Here is a 24,244-nt window from a genome sequence, read left to right as displayed (position 1 = left end):
GAGAAACACAGAGAGGGAGAGAGAGAGAGACACAGTCAGACAGAGAGAGACAGTCAGACAAAAGAGACACAGTCAGACAGTCAGAGAGAGAGAGAGACACAGTCAGACGGAGAGCACAAATAAGCCTTTATTAGACACAGGGTTTGTTTGAGCTCCAGTTAATACCATGAATAACAGAGATGCTGAAACAGATCTCTGCTCATCGAGAGATTCACAGTTACGTCTTAATAAACGAGCACACGGACTGGAACGAGTACATAAACATCATCAGACTCGGATCAGTAAACACTAAAACCTTGTTAATGCAGCTTTCCTTATTCGCATAAACCTGATGCAGGACCTATCAAAATACTTCATCTAACACCCCCCCCCCCCCCCCAAAAAAAACAAATCATGCAAGTCTTTATAGTTTTTTCTCTCTCTCACTATTCTTTGTAAAGACCGACACGCTGAAAAGACGACAGGATCCGACTCTTATAAAGAATCGTTTGTTTTTAAAAACCTTTAGAATTCAAACAAAAGCCTTACATTAGTGCAGACCTACAAACACAAACATAACTAAACAAATCCAACACCACCTCAGCTGTGAAACCCAGGCCAGCCCAGATCCATGAGGGAGTCGAAAGAAAGGAAATTAAATATTTTCTTCTTTAACTTAGTGCTTGAGGCGTCGTCGTTTACGTCCCGAGGTGCAGCTGGACAAAGACAGACAAGTAATTACACTCTGTACAAAACTGCAAACTGTCTCCGACGTCCTGACGGTGACACAGGGGCAGAGAGAGAGAGAGACAGAGAGAGAGAGAGAGAGACAGAGAGAGGCGTTTCCTCGGTGTGGTTCCCTCTGGATGATTAATACTTGTTGATTCCGAAGAGTCTCACTCCGTGGAGCTGCGGTAGTTTGGGGATGAGGACGCTCAACAGGGACGCGGTGTTTATCACGAAATGAGCTGTGTCGTACTTGGTGTAGAAACTCGTCAGGAAATATCTGAGGGAGACGAAACGTTAGAGATGGTCTTGGTTATCATTTTGTGCCCTGGTTTTCCTGAGCATTCACGATCACTTAAGATAAAAAAAAAAACTGAGGGAAAATAAAACTCATTTTAAACCGTGTTTTGAGAGAGAGGGGAAAAGACGATGACACAGATACGTACAAAATGATGGGTGAGATAGTGAAGAACTTTCTGGACGATGTGAACTGCACGCCATAATCCAGCTGTTCCCAGTGTGTGAGGAGTCTGGCTTTGCCCTGGTCCGGAGTCTCGAACGGTGTCCCTTTTACCGCATGCATGAACACGTACATTCCCTAAAAGAGATCACGGCACACTGTCAGACAGCACGTCTTCTACCGAAAGGAACGAAGGAGACTTTGCCAACATGTAGAGCCTTTTTACACCTGGTCACTTTGTGTGTGTTCTCTGATCTGATAGCTATCTGATTAGTTAAAACTGTCCCATTTACATTAGGCCACATAAATGCGTCTCGGCGAATCGGATATCGATCCGATTTTTCTACTCCCGCCCAAAATGCTAATATATTTGACCTCATTTCCGGGGTAATTGAAATGGAACACACTTTGGTGTCTGCGGTTTTCAGAACGCGATCAAAAAGAAGACGAAAAACCTTGTTACGACGTTTATGCTACAAAAAAAAACAGCGTTTACGGTTTGCTGCATTTTTGCTGGCGGCAGCAGCGCGTTTTAAGACCCGACGAGACGCCTGGGTGAAAGATCGCCTGCGAGTGACATATTTCCGTTTGGGAGGAGTATAGCGTTGACGTATGTGGCTTGAACAACCACATTCATTTACACCTGTCCAGTTTCATCTGAAACGCGTCCCAGACCACCTCCTGAAGGGGTTTGTACCATCGGATTTATATCCGTCTCCAAAACGTTTCGGAGGCCATTTAGACCTGGTCTTTTTACCGTCGGATAGCTATCGGATCACAGAGAACGCATGAGGTGACCAGGTGTAAAAAGCCCCACAGAAAAGTGCTGGAAAGAGCAAAAACTGAAACTAACACCGCTGGTCTTGTCATCCTGTAAAAAACGATCATCGCGGTGAAACCCGGTGGTGGTAGCGTCATACTGTGTTAACTGGTCAACCTGTTATCACGTTAGAACTTTAAATTCAGTTATAAAACATATCCTAAAAAAGGTTGTAAACGTTGAGACTCTCTCTGGATCTGTAGCAAACTTATTGTTTCTTTATGGTTCTTTTAATTGAATAATTTCCTGCCATTATGAGGGAAGTGTAAAGACATATTTTAGAGGTTCTTGTTAGAGTATTAAATAGAAATAAAGCTATTAACTGTCAACAAAAACAGATATTAAGGGTCCTAGTCTTTAATACTCAATGAGATGAGAACTCCAGGATTTTCTTTAGTTAGACATTAAGGAAAAATCCCTCGTGCGTATTTCTTGAGTAAAAGAGATTTATAGCTAGTCTTTGAAATCCAGCAAAATAATTGACACGAATCTATTAAACACTGATATACAAGGCTAGGAGCATGTCGGGACCAAAGGTTAAATTGACATGCAATGGATTTAAAAAACCTTATTAAAATTTTTTTTATAATAATTAAAAAAAAAAATCAAAAAAAAAAATCATGCACTCGGTCTCTATTTATAAATTTTTTTAAATTCCCCCTTATATCATGACTCTTGGCTTAGCTCCGCCCCTTTCTCTCAACAGGAACTCAAGGGGCTTACAAACTGCTTTTTTAACAAAACAGGAGTGTTATATGGAGCTAAATATGGCAGAATCCTCGGCTGCCTGCGTCACGTAGACGTCTCGCCTCTTTATCAGTGTGGGAGTCAGTAAATGTGCAACATTACATTTACAGCATTTAGCAGATGCCCTTGTATCCAGAGCGACTTACATTTTCTCATTTTTATACAGCTTTTTTTTAATACAACTGAGCAATCGAGGGTTAAGGGCCTTGCTCAGGGGCCCAGCAGTGGCAGATTGGTGGACGTAGGAAACAAACTCACAACCTTCCGAATGGTAGCCCAACACATTAACCACTCGGCTACCACATCCCTCGAGCATGCACCGACTGTTCAGAGACAAAATGCTGCAAGTCATGGAGAACTTACCAAGTTGTGAATAACGTTTGTGAGAGTCCACACGACCGGAACGCTGAAGAAAGGAATGCTTAAGAGCACGATGTGGAGCATTCCGACGCCGAGCGCGTACGTCAGCCAGATCCCCCGACTGTTCATGACTCGAGTGTTTGGGTTCCCCTCGCTGTGGGCTACACCAACATTCATCCTGACCTCCTGAGGAACATCACGACCAGGTTATTAGCACCACATTTAAAAACAAGCGCATGTACACCAGACTGTGTAGAATTCTGCCCTCTGATTGGTCACAAGGTGTTGATCAGTTCTCCAATCACAGCGGCGCAGGTTTATATTAACAAGCTATTGTTTCTATAGTGACAGCTCGAAACCGTTTCCGCAGACAACCCTCATAGTCTACATCCGCTTTTACAAACACTTTTCTTTTTAAGGAGACGTTGAAATAAGGAGGGGACTCCAGATGAAGCACGAGATTACGCTTCTTCAAATCAATTTTTGAATCGTTTAGTTTAACGTCAAGAGAGAGAGAGCAAACAAAGAGAGGCTAATGTGGGAAAGACCGTTTATAGCTGTTACAACGGACCTGGAACTTGTTCCGTGGATGTTATAGGACATGTGACCGATGCTTCCTTCATTAAATAGAAGTTTCTGTGGCCAAAAGTTTCATTTCTGAATTGTGTGGTTTGAGGTGTGAGTTTTTGTAATGTAACAAACGGTGTTAAGCGTTCTGGCGATGAAGATCGGTGCGAGAGAACACAGACTTCTCTAGTTTAAATAAAAAGAATCTACAGATGTGTATTTAAATACAAACTCGAACATTATTCATCATAGTGAAATGCGCTCAGATCGTCTGGGTCACGGAGAGTAAAATAAGAAATAAAAAAAAGAATAACAAATGAGAAAAATAGTCAGAATTAAAATCGAAAATGGAATCATTTGTAAAAAAAAATTAAGCAAAGGGGAAAAAAATACAATGAAGAGGAATACGGTGCTGCCACATGACCGTCATTTAGTGACGCTGTGTAATAAAATTGCTTTATATAACAGTGCAGTCCTTCAGAAACAATATGTACTCCGACGAGTGACACACAGCGCTTATTAAGTGACCTGAGCCGAGGAGGACGAGCGGACGTGTGGTCCTGCCGAGGGACTGGTTCGATTGGAGAAAGTGGAAATGCTGTGCTTTTTCCCCCCTTTCCTTCCTCATCTAGGGAAAATACATTCCGTACGGTAGAGCTGAGCGATACGACGACATAACAGCGATATCGTGATGAATGATGTCAGGATACAATTGTTGGTCTTGTAAGGGTTTTTTTTTTTTTTTTTAACAAAACTACAGAATTAAACATTCATCCTTTTTAATTTTTTTTCATTCATTTTCTACCGCTTTATCCGAACTACCTCGGGTCACGAGGAGCCTGTGCCTATCTCAGGCGTCATCGGGCATCAAGGCAGGATACACCCTGGACGGAGAGCCAACCCATCGCAGGGCACACACACACACTCTCATTCACTCACGCAATCACACACTACGGACAATTTTTCCAGAGATGCCAATCAACCTACCATGCATGTCTTTGGACCGGGGGAGGAAACCGGAGTACCCGGAGGAAACCCCCGAGGCACGGGGAGAACATGCAAACTTCGCACACACAAGGCGGAGGCGGAAATCGAACCCCGACCCTGGAGGTGTGAGGCGAACGTGCTACCCACTAAGCCACCGTGCCCCCAGAATTAAACAAAAGTATTTTATTGGATGCTGATTTTTTTTTAAACCACACATTCACACAAAGACCATAAAGGGAGTGTTGGGAAATAATTTTTTTTCCCTTAAATAAAATGAGAATTTATTACGTGTGCATGTGACAATTTATTTTTATAACAATTACACTAATTAATATTATATATATATATATATAAATTAATAATAAAATAATAGTGATGATGGAAAACTCTCTACTGAGCAGCAAAAATTAGTTATTTTTTTTTACAACATTTTCCCCCCTTAAATAAAGGAAAGCAATCCTCTCATGTAGAAGAAGCAGATGAGCAGAAAACAGTTTAGAAAAAATAAAAATAATAATAATCTAAAAAATGTCCAAGGTCGTGACAAAAAAAAAAAAAAGATTTCAGGCAAATTGTCTGAATTCTTTTGTAGTTATTTATTTTTTATTTGATGATAATGCAAGTGCTACAGACAATTTAAGGAAGAAAAATAAAATTACACCATGTCCTTTTTATTTCATGGGGAAAAAAAAATCTGAAAATTCTCTCAAAACGCACATGATAAATTTTCAGTTCTGATGCAGCACTTTCGTTTTGCTGTCAGTTTGTTAACTAAATTATTGATTGTGATGCGTATCGTGTATCGTGACGTGATATTTTTGCTAACTGGCCCAGCATGAATGTACAGAAATTATTCATGAAGAGTGTGTGTACATTTTCTAGCATGTACATATTCATTAAAACAAACAAGCAGAAGATTTTTTTCCCATAATCCCATAAGATAAAGAATTAACAGACGGGAACGATGCTCTTTTGGTGCGTCTTCAGGTCAGAACAACCCTGATGTTAAAACGCCAAAGGCCAAAGACAAATAAAAACTGTTTGCTCGCTCAGAATTACAAAACTCAAAACACACACACAACCTGCATCTCTGAACACTTGACCGAACCAAACATTTATATAAACCAGCATCAGCACCTGACTTCTAAACTGTTCGGACAAATCGATTTTATTCCAAGTAAAAACTTTTCTTCCTTCTTCGTGTCATTCGACAGGCAGCGATCATGAAGAATTAACAAAGATGCAAATTTCTGTGAAACGTGGCGACATTATGAGCAGGTTTATTTTTGTCAATTCAACACAACTTTAGCGTTCCAGCAGAGCAACGTGCGTCCTTGTCCTCTCTGATATACATGACCCACTTCACCTGGCTTGTTTGTCAGTTTTCAGATGCAAAGTTCACAAACCATCTGTATATGTCTGCTCATCACTGCACCTCTTACACAACCACAACACAGCTGATAAGATTTACAGTCAGATCTGAGCAGATGCCACGTTTCACACATCTACCGTTCCTTCTCTCACACTCACGACACAAAAGATAGTAAAGAAATTATGCAAAAAAAATAAAATAAAAATTACACAAGTTTATGCTTAACATTTCTGGTTCGTTTGTGTCAATAAATAAACAATAAAACAATACATTTATTTTCTACCTGTAAAAGTACAAGAAACACGAAAGGAGACTTAAAAACTGAGAAAAAAAATATTTTTAATAACATTAACAAATATCATTAATATAATAATATAATAAAATATAGTCTGGCTTATTTAAATAGATAAAATAGCAAACGGATACAATTAAAATAAATGTTTCTTTATCTGATTTTAATCTATTAAAAAATAAAAAATAACTAAAAATAATAAAAATCTTAATTAAAATGTTGACAAAATATTTTGACATGAAATGTTGACATTAACACTCACAAAGCGCTCGCGCACACAAACCCTATATTAATATTAATTAAGAAACGAATTAATTCGTATAAAACGGTTCATGAACATCAGTGATTTTATTTTAAACCGACACTTTTCTCTAATGACGTGTACTTTTTTAACCATAACAACGCAACGCATGAAAACGCAGACGCTACTTTACTGCTAGCTTTAGCTTAGCTTAAGCTTAGCTTAGTGTTAGCTTGCGTGCTAATCCGTAGTTAGCACAGAGGGCTAACGAGCTAAGGATAAACATTTTTACATGATTTATATATTAGTTTGGGTTCGTTTTTCTATATTTCTACACGCTTTAATAAGAAATGAAAATAATAATAAATAAATAAATCCACAGCCTTTAAAGCGAAGGAGAAAAAAAACCCAACAACAAATAACACCGTTAGACCGGCTGTGTTTCAATCCAATACGATCCTCTGACTGTTCACTCACTATGTAGTGCGCTAGAACGCAGATTAGGACACAGCCAACTAAGACTTATAGACACTAAGCAACACACACCAGTTGAATTGCTTACAGCTGCAGATGGAAATCAACGCCAACGTTAAGGCGAGTGCAAAACAACGTAATTTTGCAAATGATAGCATATAAAAAACGTACCTTACTCCGGAAAAAACCCCAGATGTGGTCGCCCCTGCCCCTGTTGCTCCGTCCTGTCTGAGCCTAGGGTAGCACTGGGAAATAGCTTCAGGCGTGGACCCGCCCCCTACAAGTGCATCCTCCAATCACAACTCAGCACAATGATCACTCTGGCAACGAGGTTCTCAAATACGTGCAAAATATTTAACACGTTGTATATTTTAAGCGTGTAAATCATAAATATATCGCTATTTTATTTTTTCTTCATTTCTTTGACGTAGAAACACCGCTACACTTATAATTCTGCGCTGTGATTGGTCTAGCCACCTGCTAAAGATGATTGAACACCAGCGCAGCCAATCGGAGCTAAGAATCAGAAGACTATGTAAAAAAAAAAAGGCGCTTAATTGTGATTATTTTGGTGCTTAACTTCCGTGTAGTGGCTTGTCCTCGTTATTGCTGCATATAATATAATCCAGGATTTCATCTTCGGGGAACTGTGAGTAAGTTAACGATTAAAATAAGGTCATTCAATTCGATTATGGAATAAATGACCGCGTTTTGCTCTGTTGATTGAGATGATACAAGTATTGCACGCGCACACTGTTGTTTACCTCCATCACTGTATTAATGCACTGTGTAGGTCAATGACTGTAGTCTATAGATACTGTATTAATGCACTGTGTAGGTCAATGACTGTAGTCTATAGATACTGTATTAATGCACTGTGTAGGTCACTGACTGTAGTCTATAGATACTGTACATAATACACTGTGTAGGTCACTGACTGTAGTCTATAGATACTGTATTAATGCACTGTGTAGGTCACTGACTGTAGTCTATAGATACTGTATTAATGCACTGTGTAGGTCACTGACTGTAGTCTATAGATACTGTACATAATGCACTGTGTAGATCACTGACTGTAGTCTATAGATACTGTACATAATGCACTGTGTAGATCACTGACTGTAGTCTATAGATACTGTATTACGCACTGTGTAGGTTACTGACTGTAGTCTATACTGTACATAATGCACTGTGTAGGTCACTGACTGTAGTCTATAGATACTGTATTAATGCACTGTGTAGGTTACTGACTGTAGTCTATAGATACTGTATTATGCACTGTGTAGGTCACTGACTGTAGTCTATAGATACTGTACATAATGCACTGTGTAGGTCACTGACTGTAGTCTATAGATACTGTATTAATGCACTGTGTAGGTCACTGACTGTAGTCTATAGATACTGTACATAATGCACTGTGTAGGTCAATGACTGTAGTCTATAGATACTGTATTAATGCACTGTGTAGGTCACTGACTGTAGTCTATAAATACTGTATTAATGCACTGTGTAGGTCAATGACTGTAGTCTATAGATACTGTACACAGTGCATTATGTACAGTATCTATAGACTGTACATTATGTACAGTCTATAGATACTGTACATAATGCACTGTGTAGGTCACTGACTGTAGTCTATAGATACTGTACATAATGCACTGTGTAGGTCACTGACTGTAGTCTATAGATACTGTATTAATGCACTGTGTGGGTCACTGACTGTAGTCTATAGATACTGTACATAATACACTGTGTAGATCACTGACTGTAGTCTATAGATACTGTATTAATGCACAGTGTAGGTCACTGACTGTAGTCTATAGATACTGTATTAATGCACTGTGTAGGTCACTGACTGTAGTCTATAGATACTGTACATAATACACTGTGTAGATCACTGACTGTAGTCTATAGATACTGTATTAATGCACTGTGTAGGTCACTGACTGTAGTCTATAGATACTGTATTAATGCACTGTGTAGGTCACTGACTGTAGTCTATAGATACTGTACATAATGCACTGTGTAGGTCACTGACTGTAGTCTATAGATACTGTATTAATGCACTGTGTAGGTCACTGACTGTAGTCTATAGATACTGTACATAATGCACTGTGTAGGTCACTGACTGTAGTCTATAGATACTGTATTAATGCACTGTGTAGGTCACTGACTGTAGTCTATAGATACTGTATTAATGCACTGTGTAGGTCACTGACTGTAGTCTATAGATACTGTACATAATGCACTGTGTAGGTCACTGACTGTAGTCTATAGATACTGTATTAATGTACTGTGTAGGTCACTGACTGTAGCCTATAAATACTGTATTAATGCACTGTGTAGGTCACTGACTGTAGTCTATAGATACTGTAATAATGCACCTGTGTAGGTCACTGACTGTAGTCTATAGATACTGTAATTAATGCACTGTGTAGGTCACGTCTATAGATACTGTACATAATGCACTGTGTAGGTCACTGACTGTAGTCTATAGATACTGTACATAATGCACTGTGTAGGTCACTGACTGTAGTCTATAGATACTGTATTAATGCACTGTGTAAGTCACTGACTGTAGTCTATAGATACTGTACATAATGCACTGTGTAGGTCACTGACTGTAGTCTATAGATACTGTACATAATGCACTGTGTAGGTCACTGACTGTAGTCTATAGATACTGTATTAATGCACTGTGTGGGTCACTGACTGTAGTCTATAGATACTGTACATAATACACTGTGTAGATCACTGACTGTAGTCTATAGATACTGTATTAATGCACAGTGTAGGTCACTGACTGTAGTCTATAGATACTGTATTAATGCACTGTGTAGGTCACTGACTGTAGTCTATAGATACTGTACATAATACACTGTGTAGATCACTGACTGTAGTCTATAGATACTGTATTAATGTACTGTGTAGGTCACTGACTGTAGCCTATAAATACTGTATTAATGCACTGTGTAGGTCACTGACTGTAGTCTATAGATACTGTACATAATACACTGTGTAGATCACTGACTGTAGTCTATAGATACTGTATTAATGCACTGTGTAAGTCACTGACTGTAGTCTATAGATACTGTACATAATACACTGTGTAGGTCACTGACTGTAGTCTATAGATACTGTATTAATGCACTGTGTAGGTCACTGACTGTAGTCTATAGATACTGTATTAATGCACCGTGTAGGTCACTGACTGTAGTCTATAGATACTGTACATAATGCACTGTGTAGGTCACTGACTGTAGTCTATAGATACTGTATTAATGCACCGTGTAGGTCACTGACTGTAGTCTATAGATACTGTATTAATGCACTGTGTAGGTCAGTGACTGTAGTCTATAGATACTGTACATAATGCACCGTGTAGGTCACTGACTGTAGTCTATAGATACTGTATTAATGTACTGTGTAGGTCACTGACTGTAGCCTATAAATACTGTATTAATGCACTGTGTAGGTCAATGACTGTAGTCTATAGATACTGTACATAATGCACTGTGTAGGTCACTGACTGTAGTCTATAGATACTGTATTAATGTACTGTGTAGGTCACTGACTGTAGCCTATAAATACTGTATTAATGCACTGTGTAGGTCACTGACTGTAGTCTATAGATACTGTATTATGCACTGTGTAGGTCACTGACTGTAGTCTATAGATACTGTATTATGCACTGTGTAGGTCACTGACTGTAGTCTATAGATACTGTACATAATGCACTTTGTAGGTCACTGACTGTAGTCTATAGATACTGTATTAATGCACTGTGTGGGTCACTGACTGTAGTCTATAGATACTGTACATAATGCACTGTGTAGATCACTGACTGTAGTCTATAGATACTGTATTAATGCACTGTGTAGGTCACTGACTGTAGTCTATAGATACTGTATTAATGCACCGTGTAGGTCACTGACTGTAGTCTATAGATACTGTACATAATGCACTGTGTAGGTCACTGACTGTAGTCTATAGATACTGTATTAATGCACCGTGTAGGTCACTGACTGTAGTCTATAGATACTGTATTAATGCACTGTGTAGGTCACTGACTGTAGTCTATAGATACTATACATAATGCACCGTGTAGGTCACTGACTGTAGTCTATAGATACTGTATTAATGTACTGTGTAGGTCACTGACTGTAGCCTATAAATACTGTATTAATGCACTGTGTAGGTCAATGACTGTAGTCTATAGATACTGTACATAATGCACTGTGTAGGTCACTGACTGTAGTCTATAGATACTGTACATAATGCACTGTGTAGGTCACTGACTGTAGTCTATAGATACTGTATTAATGTACTGTGTAGGTCACTGACTGTAGCCTATAAATACTGTATTAATGCACTGTGTAGGTCACTGACTGTAGTCTATAGATACTGTATTATGCACTGTGTAGGTCACTGACTGTAGTCTATAGATACTGTACATAATGCACTTTGTAGGTCACTGACTGTAGTCTATAGATACTGTACATAATGCACTGTGTAGATCACTGACTGTAGTCTATAGATACTGTATTAATGCACTGTGTAGGTCAATGACTGTAGTCTATAGATACTGTACATAATGCACTGTGTAGATCACTGTAGGACTCTAACACAACAATCTCCTCTCCTCCTCTACAGCTGAATGAGGTATGAAGGCTCTTCCTCCCGACACCGTGCGCCTGCTATCCAGCTCTCAGGTGATCACGTCTGTCGTAAGCGTCGTTAAGGAGCTGATTGAGAACTCGCTTGATGCCGGATCCACAAGCCTGGAAATAAAATTGGTAAATTCATGAATATGTAGAAAACCTCCGAGCAAAAACATGCTCTAAAAACCAAATGATGGTGCAGTAAATTAGATCAGCAAATGTCTGCTTCTTTTTGTCTTCATTTTTTTGCCCTTCCCTCATTTTTTCCTTTTTGTAGTCTTTTGTTTACATCTCTTAAAGGTGGGGTCTCCTTTGTTTGAAAGCCAATGTTGATATTTGAAATCACCAAAACAAACACGCCCCTAACCCAAATGGGTCCCACCTCTGTATCGATAGCTCCGCCCACACATACATACGTAACCCAGGCGACTAACGGAAAGAAACGTGTCTTAATCACAGCTGAAGGGAAAAACAATACGATTGCAGATAAACAAACAACCAATATTGACACACAAGCATAATCATGTAAAGGACAAAGGCATATATATAGTTCTGTGTAACAAAGCAAAACCAACGTTACTCACCTATCGAGAAGGAAAAAAGCGCCTCGGCGTCTTAAGTAAAGTCGGCCTCATATTCAGTTTCCCGAGTCAATAACTCCTGAGCTAAACGCTGTTACTACACAAAACGTGGTTGTAGCTGCCTCTCTACATTACTACGATAGAAAAGAGGTGTTATTTGTGTAGTAACAGCGTTTAGCTCAGGAGTTATTGACTCGGGAAACTCCAATCTGTTAATATGTGGCCAACTTCCTGCTCCTTCAGTTCTCTCCAGCGCTGGAAAGCTGATCCTATATTAACACGTCCTACTTCTTGCCTTATCGTAAGTCTTTCTTCTCTTTCTTTCTTTATTTTTATCCTCTATGTCAATGTTAAAACCGCTTTCTGCTAATGTCACACATGCGCACTGAACACTTTCTCTGCTCATATTGACAAGACACGCCCCTTTCTGCTCATTGGCTACACATTTAGGCTACATTGGCTATTTTGTTTTGTTTGCTGGCCCAACTCAGTTTTCTGAAGCATTTCTCAAACAACGGAGACCCCACCTTTAAGTGCATTACTCAGTGAAACGCTTGTGTTTTAAATCTAGGAGAATCACGGTTTGGATCGTATCGAGGTGCGGGACAACGGTTCTGGAATCAAAGCTGCTGATGCTCCTGTGATGGCGGTGAAACATTACACTTCTAAAATCTCATGTCATGAAGATCTGGAACATCTTCACACATACGGCTTTAGAGGAGAAGCTCTCGGGTCCATATGCGCCGTTTCGGAGGTGACAGACATGTCATTTGAACTCATTTATAACCCACAAGGATGATCGTGTCCTTAATAATCATCTGTCAAAAAGATTGATTGGAATTTTTGCCCCTTTTCCACCGGAAAGAACCGGGTGCTGGTTCAGAGCTAGTGCTGGTGCTGGTTCAAAGTTGGTTCCACTGGCGAACCTTTCCACGGGCTAGAGAGCATCACAGAGCCGAGTGTGACGTCACTGTATACGTGTAACCTGTCCCAGCAGCAACAAACATCAACAATGGTGGATGTCACTTTACTGTTAATGCTCATGGCTTTGTGAACCTACATTGGCATCCAAACGCGGCGAATAAAACGTGTCGGTGCAGCTCTGTGTAATCTGTATAAACGCCGGTTGTAATCGAGAAAATACATAACGTTATTTTATCATTTACGCAGAAAAAAGTTAGCCTTAGCATGTAGCTACCTACTATCATGTGTGCTGATAATGTATCATATCGCGGTAAAGTAAAAGTGTATTAAACATTAGTATACTTAAGTTACATTATCAAACGCGCTAACAGTAGCCCCGCCCACAGCTCCTTACGCAAGCGGTTCTTAAGTCTAGACCAGCAACGTTTTGGTGCTACTTAAGAACCACTTTTCCTGGTTCAGAGCCGGTGCTTTGGCGGTCGAAACAGAAAGAACTGGTTCTAAATTAGGCTCCGAACCAGCACTCTAACTGCCTCGGTGGTAAAGGGGCATAAGTCCTTAAATCAATACACACACAGACTTGTTTGGGTCTGAATTTGTATAAATGAATAAAAAACCCAATGGATCCCACCCCTGTATCGATAGCTCCGCCCACACATACATACGTAACCCAGGCAACTAATGGAAAGAAATGTGTCTTTATCATAGCTGAAGGGGAAAAAAGTGTGTTCATTATATCCAGATGGTTAATCTGTGTTTTTGAAATATATAACGGTCAATAAAAGTCAATGTTTTATAAGTTTTTTTAACTTCCAGGTCGTTATCACCACCAAAACGGCCGACGATGACATCAGCACTCAGTATACGCTTGACTTCAAGGGGTGTGTGGTTTCGCAGCGGCCCTCGCACCTTGGTCAAGGTAAAAATTAAAAAAAAAATAATTAAAGAAACAACATATACAGTGGTGTGAAAAAGTTTTGGCTTCTGATTTAAAATTTTTATGTTTCAGATCAAACAAATTCAATTATTATTCAAAGATAACACAAATAAACACAACATGTAGTTTTTAAATGAAGGTTTTTATTATTGAGGGAAAACAAAATCCAAACCTACACGGCCCTGTATGAAAAAGTGTTTGCCCCCAAACCTAATAACCGGTTGGGCAACAGTTAGAAGCAAAAACTGCAGTCAAGCGTTTGCGATAACTTGTAATGAGGCTGTTACAGCTGAAGCTGTGGGGGAATTTTGGTACAATCATCTTTACAGAATTGTTGTAATTCAGCCACATTGGAGGGTTTTGGAGCATGAACCGCCTTTTAAGGTCCTGCCACGGCATCTCAATAGGATTCAGGTCAGGACTTTGACTCGGCCACTCCAAAGCCTTCGTGTTGTTTTTCTTCAGCCGTTCAGAGGTGGACTTGCTGGTGTGTTTTGGATCATTGTCCTGCTGCAGAACCCAAGTTCGCTTCAGCTTGAGGTCACCAACAGATGGCCACACTTTGTCCTTCAGGATTTTTTTGTAGACAGCAGAATTCATGGTTCGTTTTATCACAGCAAGTCTTCCAGGTCCTAAAGCAGCAAAACATCCCCAGACCATCACACTACCACAACCATGTTTTACTGTAGGGATGAAGTTCTTTTTCTGAAATGCAGTGTTACTTTTACACCAGATGTGTAAAAGTTCAACTTTTGTCTCGTCAGTCCACAGAGTATTTTCCCAAAAGTCTTGTGGATCATCAAGATGTTTTCTGCCGAATCAGAGACAAGGATTTATGTTCTTTTTGATCAGCAGCGTTGGAAGAGTTGGAACTCTTCCCTGCAGGCCATTTTTGCCCTGTCTCTTTCTTATGGTGGAGTCATGAACACTGACCTTATCTGAGGCAAGTGAGGCCTGCAGTTCTTTGGATGATGTTGTGGGGTCTTTCGTGATGTCATTGATGAGTCATTGATGATGATGTGGGGTAATTTTGCTCGGCCGGTGACTCCTGGGAAGGTTCACCACTGTTCCATGTTTTCACCATTTGTGGATATCGGCTCTCACTGTGGTTCTTTGGAGTCCCAAAGCTTTAAAAATGACTTTATAACCTTTTCCACACTGATAGACCTCAATTACTTTCTTTCTCATTTGTTCCTGAATTTCTTTGGATCTCTATGGATGTGTGGCTTTTGAGGATCTTTTGGTCTACTTCACTTTGTCACTCAGCTCTTATTTAAGGGATTTAATGATAATATGTGGCAGTAATCAGGCCTGGGTGTGGCTAGAGAAATTGTACTCAGGTGTGATAAACTACAGTTATGTTATAGTTTACCAGGGTGGGGTGGGGGGCAAACACTTTTTCACACAGGGCCATGTAGGTTTGGATTTAGTTTTCTTTTAATAATAAAAACCTTCATATAAAACTGAATGTTGTGTTTATTTGTGTTATCTTTTGAAATTTGTTTGATGACCTGAAACATTAAAGTGTGACAAACGTGTAAAAAAAAAAAGAAAACATCAGGGAGGGGGCCAACACTTTTTCACACCACTGTAGAACCAGCGAAATATCCTGGTATCTTCCCACAGGTACCACTGTGTGTGCGCTGAAACTGTTCAAGAACCTCCCTGTCAGGAGGCAGTATTACTCCAACAGTAAGAAGTGCAAAGACGAGCTGAAGAAGGTGCAGGATCTGCTCATGGCGTACGCCCTCATCAAGCCTGAGCTGAGGGTCGTGTTCACACACAATAAGGTTTGGATCACAGCGTCACAGAACGCCGCTTTCTATCCAGAGTGATTAGAGAAAGCTAGTCGGTGTCTGTAATGAGGTCACACAGCATGAGATAACGCGTGTTCTGCATGATTTTATGAAGAATTTGCATTTTTAAAAAAAGGTCATCAGTCTTTGTGACTCGTAACGAGCTTGAGGCACTAAAGAGATCTTTTTCATCTCGTTAGCATGTTTCTGTTTTGTGCCTCTAACACCAAAATAGCTTTCACGTAGTCATCTAAAACGCTCTGTGCGTCAGTCAGCCAAGCCTTTGGTTGTGCTAAATGACCAGTGCTGTTTAAAAAACCCTCAATCTCTACTCACGATCAAAGAATTATGTGGTTTTCTTCTGGAACAAAATCAAACCCATAATCATACAGTCGAAATCCGGATTAAGTGCCCGACTCGTTCTTTGTTGTTGTTGTATTTGTTCTGTGTTCAAGCACCAATTCTGCAAATGATGCAGATTTCCTTTGCTTAGTGTAGGAACTAAATATTGTGATTGGTAGAAAGCTGTGCATTTTTCCAGCTTTAAAATGAAATAAATAAAAATCCTGAACCTCAGGAGTATGCTTGTTTATAATCCAAGCAAAAAAACTGTTTTTCTGCAGAAATGTGATATAATTAATTAATTAATTAATTATTAATCATCATGTTAATCAGTATGTATGACACAATGTTTCACGTTTCTGTAAAATTGTTATGGATTGCTGTAGAAATATAACAATGATCGCGAACAGTTCATTCATTCAAAAAGTGAGAGATTTTTTATTTCTAATTACAGTTTTGCAAATTTTTTTGCCTGTAATAATGTGTCCGGCCACTAGGTGGCGACAAACGCCCACAAAAAGTCCCTGTTGGTCTTACCACAGTGCAGCAGCATGTAGGTTAATGAACGTTACTTACCAGCTGACGTAAACATTCACGTCACAGCAGCAGTTTGGAGGTAAAAGGATGTTTAAATAGCCACGTGTTAAAGGCATTGTTGGTTTTTACCCTGTACATTTATAAAATATTAGAAATATAATTCAGAAAGGTTTCAGAAAATATTTTAAATGACGTGCATTATAGAAATTTTGGTGACCGTGTCCATCAACATTGTTTTATTCTCTTCCCTGCATTTAATAATCTGACCTCATTAGTCAAAGACATCCTGCCATCATCGACAATCGACAATCTCTGCTACTTCCCCCAATATTTATTTTTCTACATAATGTTTATGTACACGTTTAATGAGGTTTTTATTTTCTTTCATTTTTGCACCATTGGATTGGTCTGAGGAGCGAAATCCAGCCAGTCCTTTGGATTTGTCGCTTTACTGCATCAGAACAAATTTGCATAAAATAAGGAAAATAAGAAGGAACAACTAAATGTCGCTTATTAGTTGAATTCGCAGGCGCATGACGAATGTGTACACAGAAAGCGAACGATCGGCTTTCGCCCGTTAACGTCAGCACAGGATCAAAGACACAAGAGGAAGGATCGATCGATAAACATAAAATTGTATCCAGGATTTTATATCCGTCTGCAAAGCTGCTTTCTGACCATTATTAAAAGCTGTAGAAATCAAATTGAATTAAATTGGGTAGCATTTTGGTAACCACACGTTCCACCTGAAAATGTTTATTCTTTAATTTGTAGATTTCGTTATAAAATTCATTTACATTTGATTTTTCCATTTATTTCTTTACATTTTAGGTTTATCACATGCCCCAACAACAGATTTCTGTTATAGTGTAATCAAATATACACTACAGACGTAGTAACTAGAGGTCAACTTGAAAAAGATTGGAGTTGTTCTTTAACCTGGGCGTTGTCCAAATTTAGCAGTGTGACCGCAAGATTAGCCACTAAGCCGACTCAAATAAGGCTATGGCTGAAGGCCTAAGGATGTCATCTAAGCCTAATGTAATGAGTGGTGTGAGGTTTACAGGTTTGACTTTAAGTGCAATAGCAGATTGCATGTGATCAGTGTAACATGTGGCCGTGTTGCCGAGAGAAAGCTCTATATGAGGAGCAACATATCAGGAGTTTATCCTTTATATATATTCTTTAATAATATATATGTTATTTTAATCAACTCGATTTTATGGAGTCTGTAACGAGGAAAGTTTATCAATTTCATGCGATAATGTTGAACCTCTAGCGGTGTCTCATATCACAAACTTCGCACTTCACGGAGTGTCGGGTTACGCGAGTTCTTTCGAAGCTGTTTACTAGAGCGATCCTTTTACACTTATCAAACTGTGTATTTCATAGCAGTGATGCGTGCTATGGACCGTATGCACCACAGAAATCAACACCTTGGATATATTCACTGGCTAGTGGAAGTACCAGTGACAGGCAAACACATGGGTGTGAAAATATGTGTCCATTTCTAATGTAACTGCACTCCTAATTACAGAAGTTGTACAGAGTGATATTAAAGCCAGGTCATGTTCACTGCTTTCACTGAGTAGTGTTTGCCATTGCCATGTTGAATTATTAGATAAATCCTGCAGGCACAAAGGAAGAATTAGCTGAGCAAAGTTGGTAAAGAATGCAAGTGCAATAAGGCCCAAGCTGGGTTCAGCCACACAGCACAGTGCTTTTTATTCACAATTGGAAAAAGCTCACAATTTATATCTGAAGATCATTTTTTTTAAAATAATTTGTTTGTATGTGTGCACACTTGGTTCTAAATGTGGTCTCATTTTAGGAAGGGAGAAAATAGCCTGACCCATTTTTACCGTGTTGTTTCAGGCCGTGATATGGCAGAAGTCCAAGGTATCAGATCACGGCGCGGCTCTCATGGCCGTGCTCGGATCCTCCACCGCCGCCAACCTGTTACCAGTCCGACATCACCACGAACAAGCAGAGGTCAGTGATGGAAAGATGATCATGCACAGTGAGAGTTCTAGGTTCAACAGCTCAACTTATGGTTATGCTTTATCAACTTAAAATGTTTTAAATACCTGTAGTGGAGCTGGGTGGTGGGGATTTAAGACAATATGACTGCAGCCATGGAACTCAAATCTATCCAGATACTGTAACATATGGTGCGGTAAAGTAGCAAATCGAAACGATCGCCTTGAATAATTCTTCAGACCGACATTCGGACATTGCGTCTTCTGACTTCGGACTGACTTCTCTTCAGTTCTCTGCTGGCTCCCTGCAGTTAGTTCCTATACAGAGACAATGCAAAGAACCATAAAGGAAGAAAAAAGGAATGAAGGAAGTTGTAGAGCTTAGGTGGAGCTTCTGGAGAGTGCACATAGCTAGCATAGTTGCTTGCTTTGCTAATCTAACAATGAAGCTAGTATGAAGTGTCAAGTCAAGAATCATTTATTTTTATTTCAACCATATATAGCTGACGCAGGTCTTCAGATGGTGCAGTTCTCAAACCAGACAGTGATGCAACTGCTCAGGATGCTCTCGATGGTCCCTCTATAAAACGTGGTAAGGATAGGTGGAGGGAGATGTGATTTCCTCAGCCTTCATAGGAAGTAGAGGCGCTGCTAGGCTTTTTTAGTGATGGAGCTGGTGTTGAGTGACCAGGTGAAGTTCTCCGCCAGATGAACACCAAAGAATTTGGTGCTCTTGACGATCTCCACTGAAGATCTGTTGATGTTCAGCAGAGAGTGGTCACTCTGTGCTCTCCTAAAGTCAACAACCATCTCTTTAGTTTTGTTGACGTTCAGATACAGATTGTTGGCTTTTTCACCACCTCTCTGTATGCTAACTCATTGTTCTTACTGATGAGACTTCACTTCTGTTTTGTCTTCTGCGAACTTGATGATGTGGTTCAAGCTGTGCATTGCTACACAGTCATGAGTGAACAGCAGTGGACTGAGCACACAGCCCTGAGGTGCTCCAGTGCTCAATGTGATGGTGCTGGAGATGCTGTGCCCGATCCAGTTGCAGAGGGAGGTGTTCAGTCTCATCAAATTCTCAGTCATGTGCTGAGGGATGATTGTTATCTTTTTTGTCCAAGTGGGTGAGTGCCAGATAGAGGGTTGTGGCGATGGCATCATCCGTGGAGCGATTTAGAGGATACGCAAACTGCAGGGAGTCCAGTGAAGGTGGTAGTTGAGTATTGATGTGCCTCATGACAAGCCTTTCAAAACACTTCATCACAATAGGTTTAAGTGTGAAGGGACGATAGTCATTTAGTCAGGACACTGTAGACTTCTTTAGCGTGGATGATGGTGGTTGTCTTGAGAAACAGGAACAACGTCACTACTCAAGGGAAATGTTGAAGATGTCAGTGAAGACATCTGCTAGCTTTTCTACACATTCCCTTTTCTGTCTGGTCCAACAGCCTTCCTTGGGTTAACTCTACATAAAGTTTCCGTCACAGCGGCAATGGTCAGACAGAGTACTTGGTCGTTGGGTGGGAAGGATGGACTTCCTTTGCCGCTACATTGTTCTGTTTCTCAAACCAGCATAGAAGTCGTTTAGCACATCATGTAAGGAGACGTCACTGTCACAGGAAGGTCAGGTTGTTCTGTAGTTCGTGATCGCCAGGAATCCCTGCCACGTGTGCCGGGTGGGTCCAGGAATTGACTGTGGATTCTCTGGGCATGTGCGCACTTTGCCTTTCTGATTGCTCGGAACAGTTTGGACTGTTCTTAAGGCCAATCTGTCCCCTGCTCTGAAGGTGTGACGTAGGCGATGTTGATGGAATCACCATTGGTTAAAGCCACTCTGAACATGTTCCAAAACAGTCCTGGAGAGTAGGCCAGGTTTTCACCTGCTTCAGAACTGGTTTAGAGTCTGATGAGTGGTCTGTATGCTGGAATTAGCATCAACAGTTGTCCGAGTAGCCGAGGTGGTGGCGGGGCTTCGCACCGTACGTGCCAGGGATATTTTGTTAAAACAAGATTCGGCGTGTTTGCCCCTCTTGTTGCAAAGTCCACATGCTGATTGAATTTAAGGGCACTGATTTGAGATTTGCATGATTGAAATAAACAGTCTGTTGGGGTGAACATTCTGCAGATCACCCATAGAATTCACATAGTACCTTCTTAGCATTAGCACAGGGTGGAATGTACACTCCAACAATGAAAAATGTTGTGAATTCCTGCAATAAAAAATATGTCCTGCATAGAGAGTTTGTGCACCATTTCGTGATTATGTAAACTTATGCCACACCTTGTGCAACATGTACATCAAACTTTAATACATTTTAAACAAAAGTCATCTGAATAAATCTTGTGGACAACAGGTTATACATTATGAATATTATTAATAGTAATGAAATAAAACCTGATGTCCCGGTGCGACTGCAGGGTTGGTCTTGCCATTTGAAACGTTTAATTGTGCTAAATAAACAATAAATAAATTCATCATATCGGTTAACCTGTATACAGCTGAGACTAACATCCCATGTGGATATTTCTAAATTCTAAAGACATGCTGCCTTAAAAAGTTGTAGTTGAAACTGGTGCCATGACCCTCTCGATCTGTAGAAGGCTAAATGTTTCAACTAAGATTGATTGTTGTTTTAGGTTTCACAGACTTTCCTTATTTATCCAAACTAACACTTGACATAAAGTAAGTTAAATTATTACATTTTTTTTTAAATCCCTGATTACATTTTTAATATATAATAAACAACCCAGATAAAAAATATTAGGGTTTTTCACTTGTTTAAACCACTATTTATTATGGGTGTACAAATCTTTGCACTGGACTAGCTCATAACATGCGTAAGGTGTTAACGGTAATTTTACTGTGTTATATTATCCCTGTACAGTCAGAATGGGGGGAAAAAAAAGCTGACTTCTCCAAACCAGCTTCCGAACCTCGTTCTCACCGTGGAGACGTTTCTAAAAAGCTCCAAATGAATAAACATTGGAGCCTTGACATGTCATGTTGTGCTGAATTTGACTTTAAAACATCGCTTGACTCCTGCTGGGCTGCAGAACTCAGGGACTCACATAACACTTTCACTGAGAAGGGCTCTCCTCCTCTCCCTGGAGCGCTGTTTCTCTTCGCCTTGCCTGTGCATTCCTCAGTGCTGATATTTCTTTCTTTCTTTCTTTTTGTATGACTAAGCATTCTGCCCAGGTTAGGCCCTCGAATGAAAAGTCCCTTGTGTTAAGCTTCTTTGTGGCTAGATTTTGGTTAAGCCATAGCTTTGGTCAGCCTGAAAACTCTTTGGCTAGTCAACTGGGAGAAATAGACATTCAGAAGAAAATAGATAATGACAGCAATGCGAAGACAGGAAGACAGCAGAAATGAGAGGAAACCTTCGGGAACATTAACATTTACCTCAGAGTTGTTGGTCAATTTCTAAAAAAAAAACAAAACACACTGCTTACTGAAAAATGTGAACATTTTTTCACAACTCTATGAGAATATGACATGGTTTTGATTATTTTGTGATTTCTTATGTTTTGGGCATTTTGTATTTGTTTACCATTTAAATATTAATTATATATTAAAGATATAGCATAAGAGCAAGTGTTGATGTTTCCCACAGCCTTGTTTTGTTTCTTCTGTCAATCTGTATTTCTAGGTAGCTAATTGCAAGAGATAAATGCTTAGCTACCTAGAATGCTTAACTTAACTAGCTGATTTTACAAAATATCACATCAATATCATATCAATTTTCAGTCATTTAGATGTACTCAGTCTTTTATCAGCAATTTAAAGGGCAAATATGGATGTTCCCAGCAGCCTAGTCTTGTTTCATTCGGTCATTCTATCTTTACAAAAAAAATATTCAGTAGCTGTATGCTAGCTAGCTACTTCATTAACCTCGATAATTTTTTTCCTCAAAAAGATCAACATTTACCTCAGGATTAAAATGTTGAAACATGAAATGCTAACCAAAAAAAGTTAGCTAAAAAGTTCAAGAACACTAACTCTAGGCAAATGGAAAATACATCACTAACCTCGATCATTATCAGCTATGTATTTTCCATTTGCCTAGAGTTAGCGTTCTTGAACTTTTTGTTGGTTAGCATTTCATGTTTCAACATTTTAATCCTGAGGTAAATGTTGATCTTTTTGAGGAAAAAAATGTCGTTATATTATATATTTATGATGCCGTTTTCTTGTTTCTGGTGTCATTCTGTCTCTGTTGTTCTTAGTAGAAAGCTTTCCAGCTACATGCTAGCTAGCTAAATTATTAATTAGCTTATGTTCTCTTTCTAAGTCCTTTTTCTCTGTCTAAGTCCAATTATCAGGAACTGCATAGGAAAAAAAAAATAGAAAAATTCCAGGTATTGGAAAAGGCTTTGTGTGGAAATCAAGTTCATCGTGGTACACACACATCTCTGATTTGCAGTATGTGGCCATAGATCATCTTCACTAATTGTTTGCCAAATGTTTTAATATTTGTGGAAATTTGGTTCATTTTATGTGATTGTAGCCTTAGATTATTTTAACAGACTTGCTTTTTCCATTTGCAAACTTTTAGTCCTAACTTGTTGAGGATTGTTGAACCCCTGGTTCTATGATTGCATTGTGTCCTGCATCACTTTGCAATAAAATGTTATGCACTGAATGTAGCAGCACAGAACATCTGAAGAGCGCGTGTCAGAGGATCACAGCATGGCCAGGCTGGCGCAGTGCCGCTCTCCCTCTGTGCTGGCACCAATTACGCTTTCCCTGGGCAGCTCACGCAAAGAGCGGGCATTTGGTCACATGATTAGCTATGGAACATTCACATCGCATGTCATGCCAACGAACAACCAGTGTTCGGATCCCACCACCTGTTTACGACATCTTTTTGTTTTCCAGTCTCTTAAACACGCACATACTTTAATGTTTTTTCTCTGCTGTGCTTGAGCTCCAAGAGCAAGGTTTTTTTTTTTTACTCAGTCTCAGCAGGTGTAATCTGTTAAATGCCATTTCGCTTGCTGTTAATCCAACCCGACAGATGTGGAGCGTGGTTCCTAACCCATTCTTTTTATATATTGTTTTTGTTTTGGAGGCCCTCCTTCAGATCAGTTCCTTACATAAGCCCTTGAACCTTTTCGCCTCTGTTTCCTGTTGTGAGAGCTGCCCTGGTTGTTTTCAGTCAGCTTCACGAAGGGCAGGTCTTGGATTCTGGAGTGCGATGTAGTGGACATTTTTAATCTGGAACACACTGACGTCAATTGGCGCAGTTGGCGAATTCATCTCTGTGCTCTGTTAGAGAGGAAGCTATTGTGAGGGGACACATGGTGCCCTACATTCTTATCATCACTGTCTTAACGAGGAAAAACTCCAAATTTACAACATTTTAACTATTTGGGCCTACACATCATGATGCAAAAATTTTCTGCTAATGTTTAAAGCGGCAAAATTGATAATAAAAAAAATTAATTAATAGCAT

At 39.7% G+C, this 24,244-nt stretch overlaps 2 protein-coding genes across 5 annotated transcripts in view; one reads left to right on the top strand and one right to left on the bottom strand.

Moving 5' to 3' along the window:
* Window positions 1-109: 109 nt before the first annotated feature.
* On the bottom strand, window positions 110-7,352 carry ormdl1 (ORMDL sphingolipid biosynthesis regulator 1). Of its 2 annotated transcripts, none has more exons than XM_027167298.2 (4): window positions 7,197-7,352; window positions 3,096-3,278; window positions 1,152-1,303; window positions 110-985 (listed from the first exon to the last, which is right to left on the bottom strand). In XM_027167298.2, the coding sequence occupies exons 2-4, from the start codon at window positions 3,267-3,269 to the stop codon at window positions 850-852; spliced, it is 462 nt and encodes a 153-aa protein (XP_027023099.1). In that variant the 5' UTR covers window positions 3,270-3,278; window positions 7,197-7,352; the 3' UTR covers window positions 110-849. The 2 variants fall into 2 exon arrangements, with proteins under 2 accessions (XP_027023099.1, XP_027023186.1); XM_027167385.2 differs by having other exon boundaries at window positions 7,202-7,327.
* Window positions 7,353-7,523: 171 nt separating this feature from the next.
* pms1 (PMS1 homolog 1, mismatch repair system component) overlaps window positions 7,524-24,244 on the top strand; it is a 33,852-nt gene continuing 17,131 nt past the window's right edge. Inside the window, exons 1-6 of one of the 3 annotated variants that reach the window (XM_027167007.2) lie at window positions 7,524-7,674; window positions 11,679-11,821; window positions 12,839-13,021; window positions 14,008-14,110; window positions 15,755-15,918; window positions 18,679-18,795. In XM_027167007.2, coding sequence (XP_027022808.2) covers window positions 11,690-11,821; window positions 12,839-13,021; window positions 14,008-14,110; window positions 15,755-15,918; window positions 18,679-18,795 — 699 coding nt within the window. In that variant the 5' untranslated portion in view covers window positions 7,524-7,674; window positions 11,679-11,689. Of the gene's footprint in view, window positions 7,679-11,678; window positions 11,822-12,838; window positions 13,022-14,007; window positions 14,111-15,754; window positions 15,919-18,678; window positions 18,796-24,244 lie in introns of those variants that run through there. The other 2 variants (XM_027166922.2, XM_027167174.2) reach the window with 2 other exon arrangements.

Source organism: Tachysurus fulvidraco, chromosome 6 (assembly GCF_022655615.1).
Source record: "Tachysurus fulvidraco isolate hzauxx_2018 chromosome 6, HZAU_PFXX_2.0, whole genome shotgun sequence".
In the NCBI taxonomy this organism is placed as follows: domain Eukaryota; kingdom Metazoa; phylum Chordata; class Actinopteri; order Siluriformes; family Bagridae; genus Tachysurus; species Tachysurus fulvidraco.
This window is presented reverse-complemented; position numbering and strand designations above follow the sequence as displayed.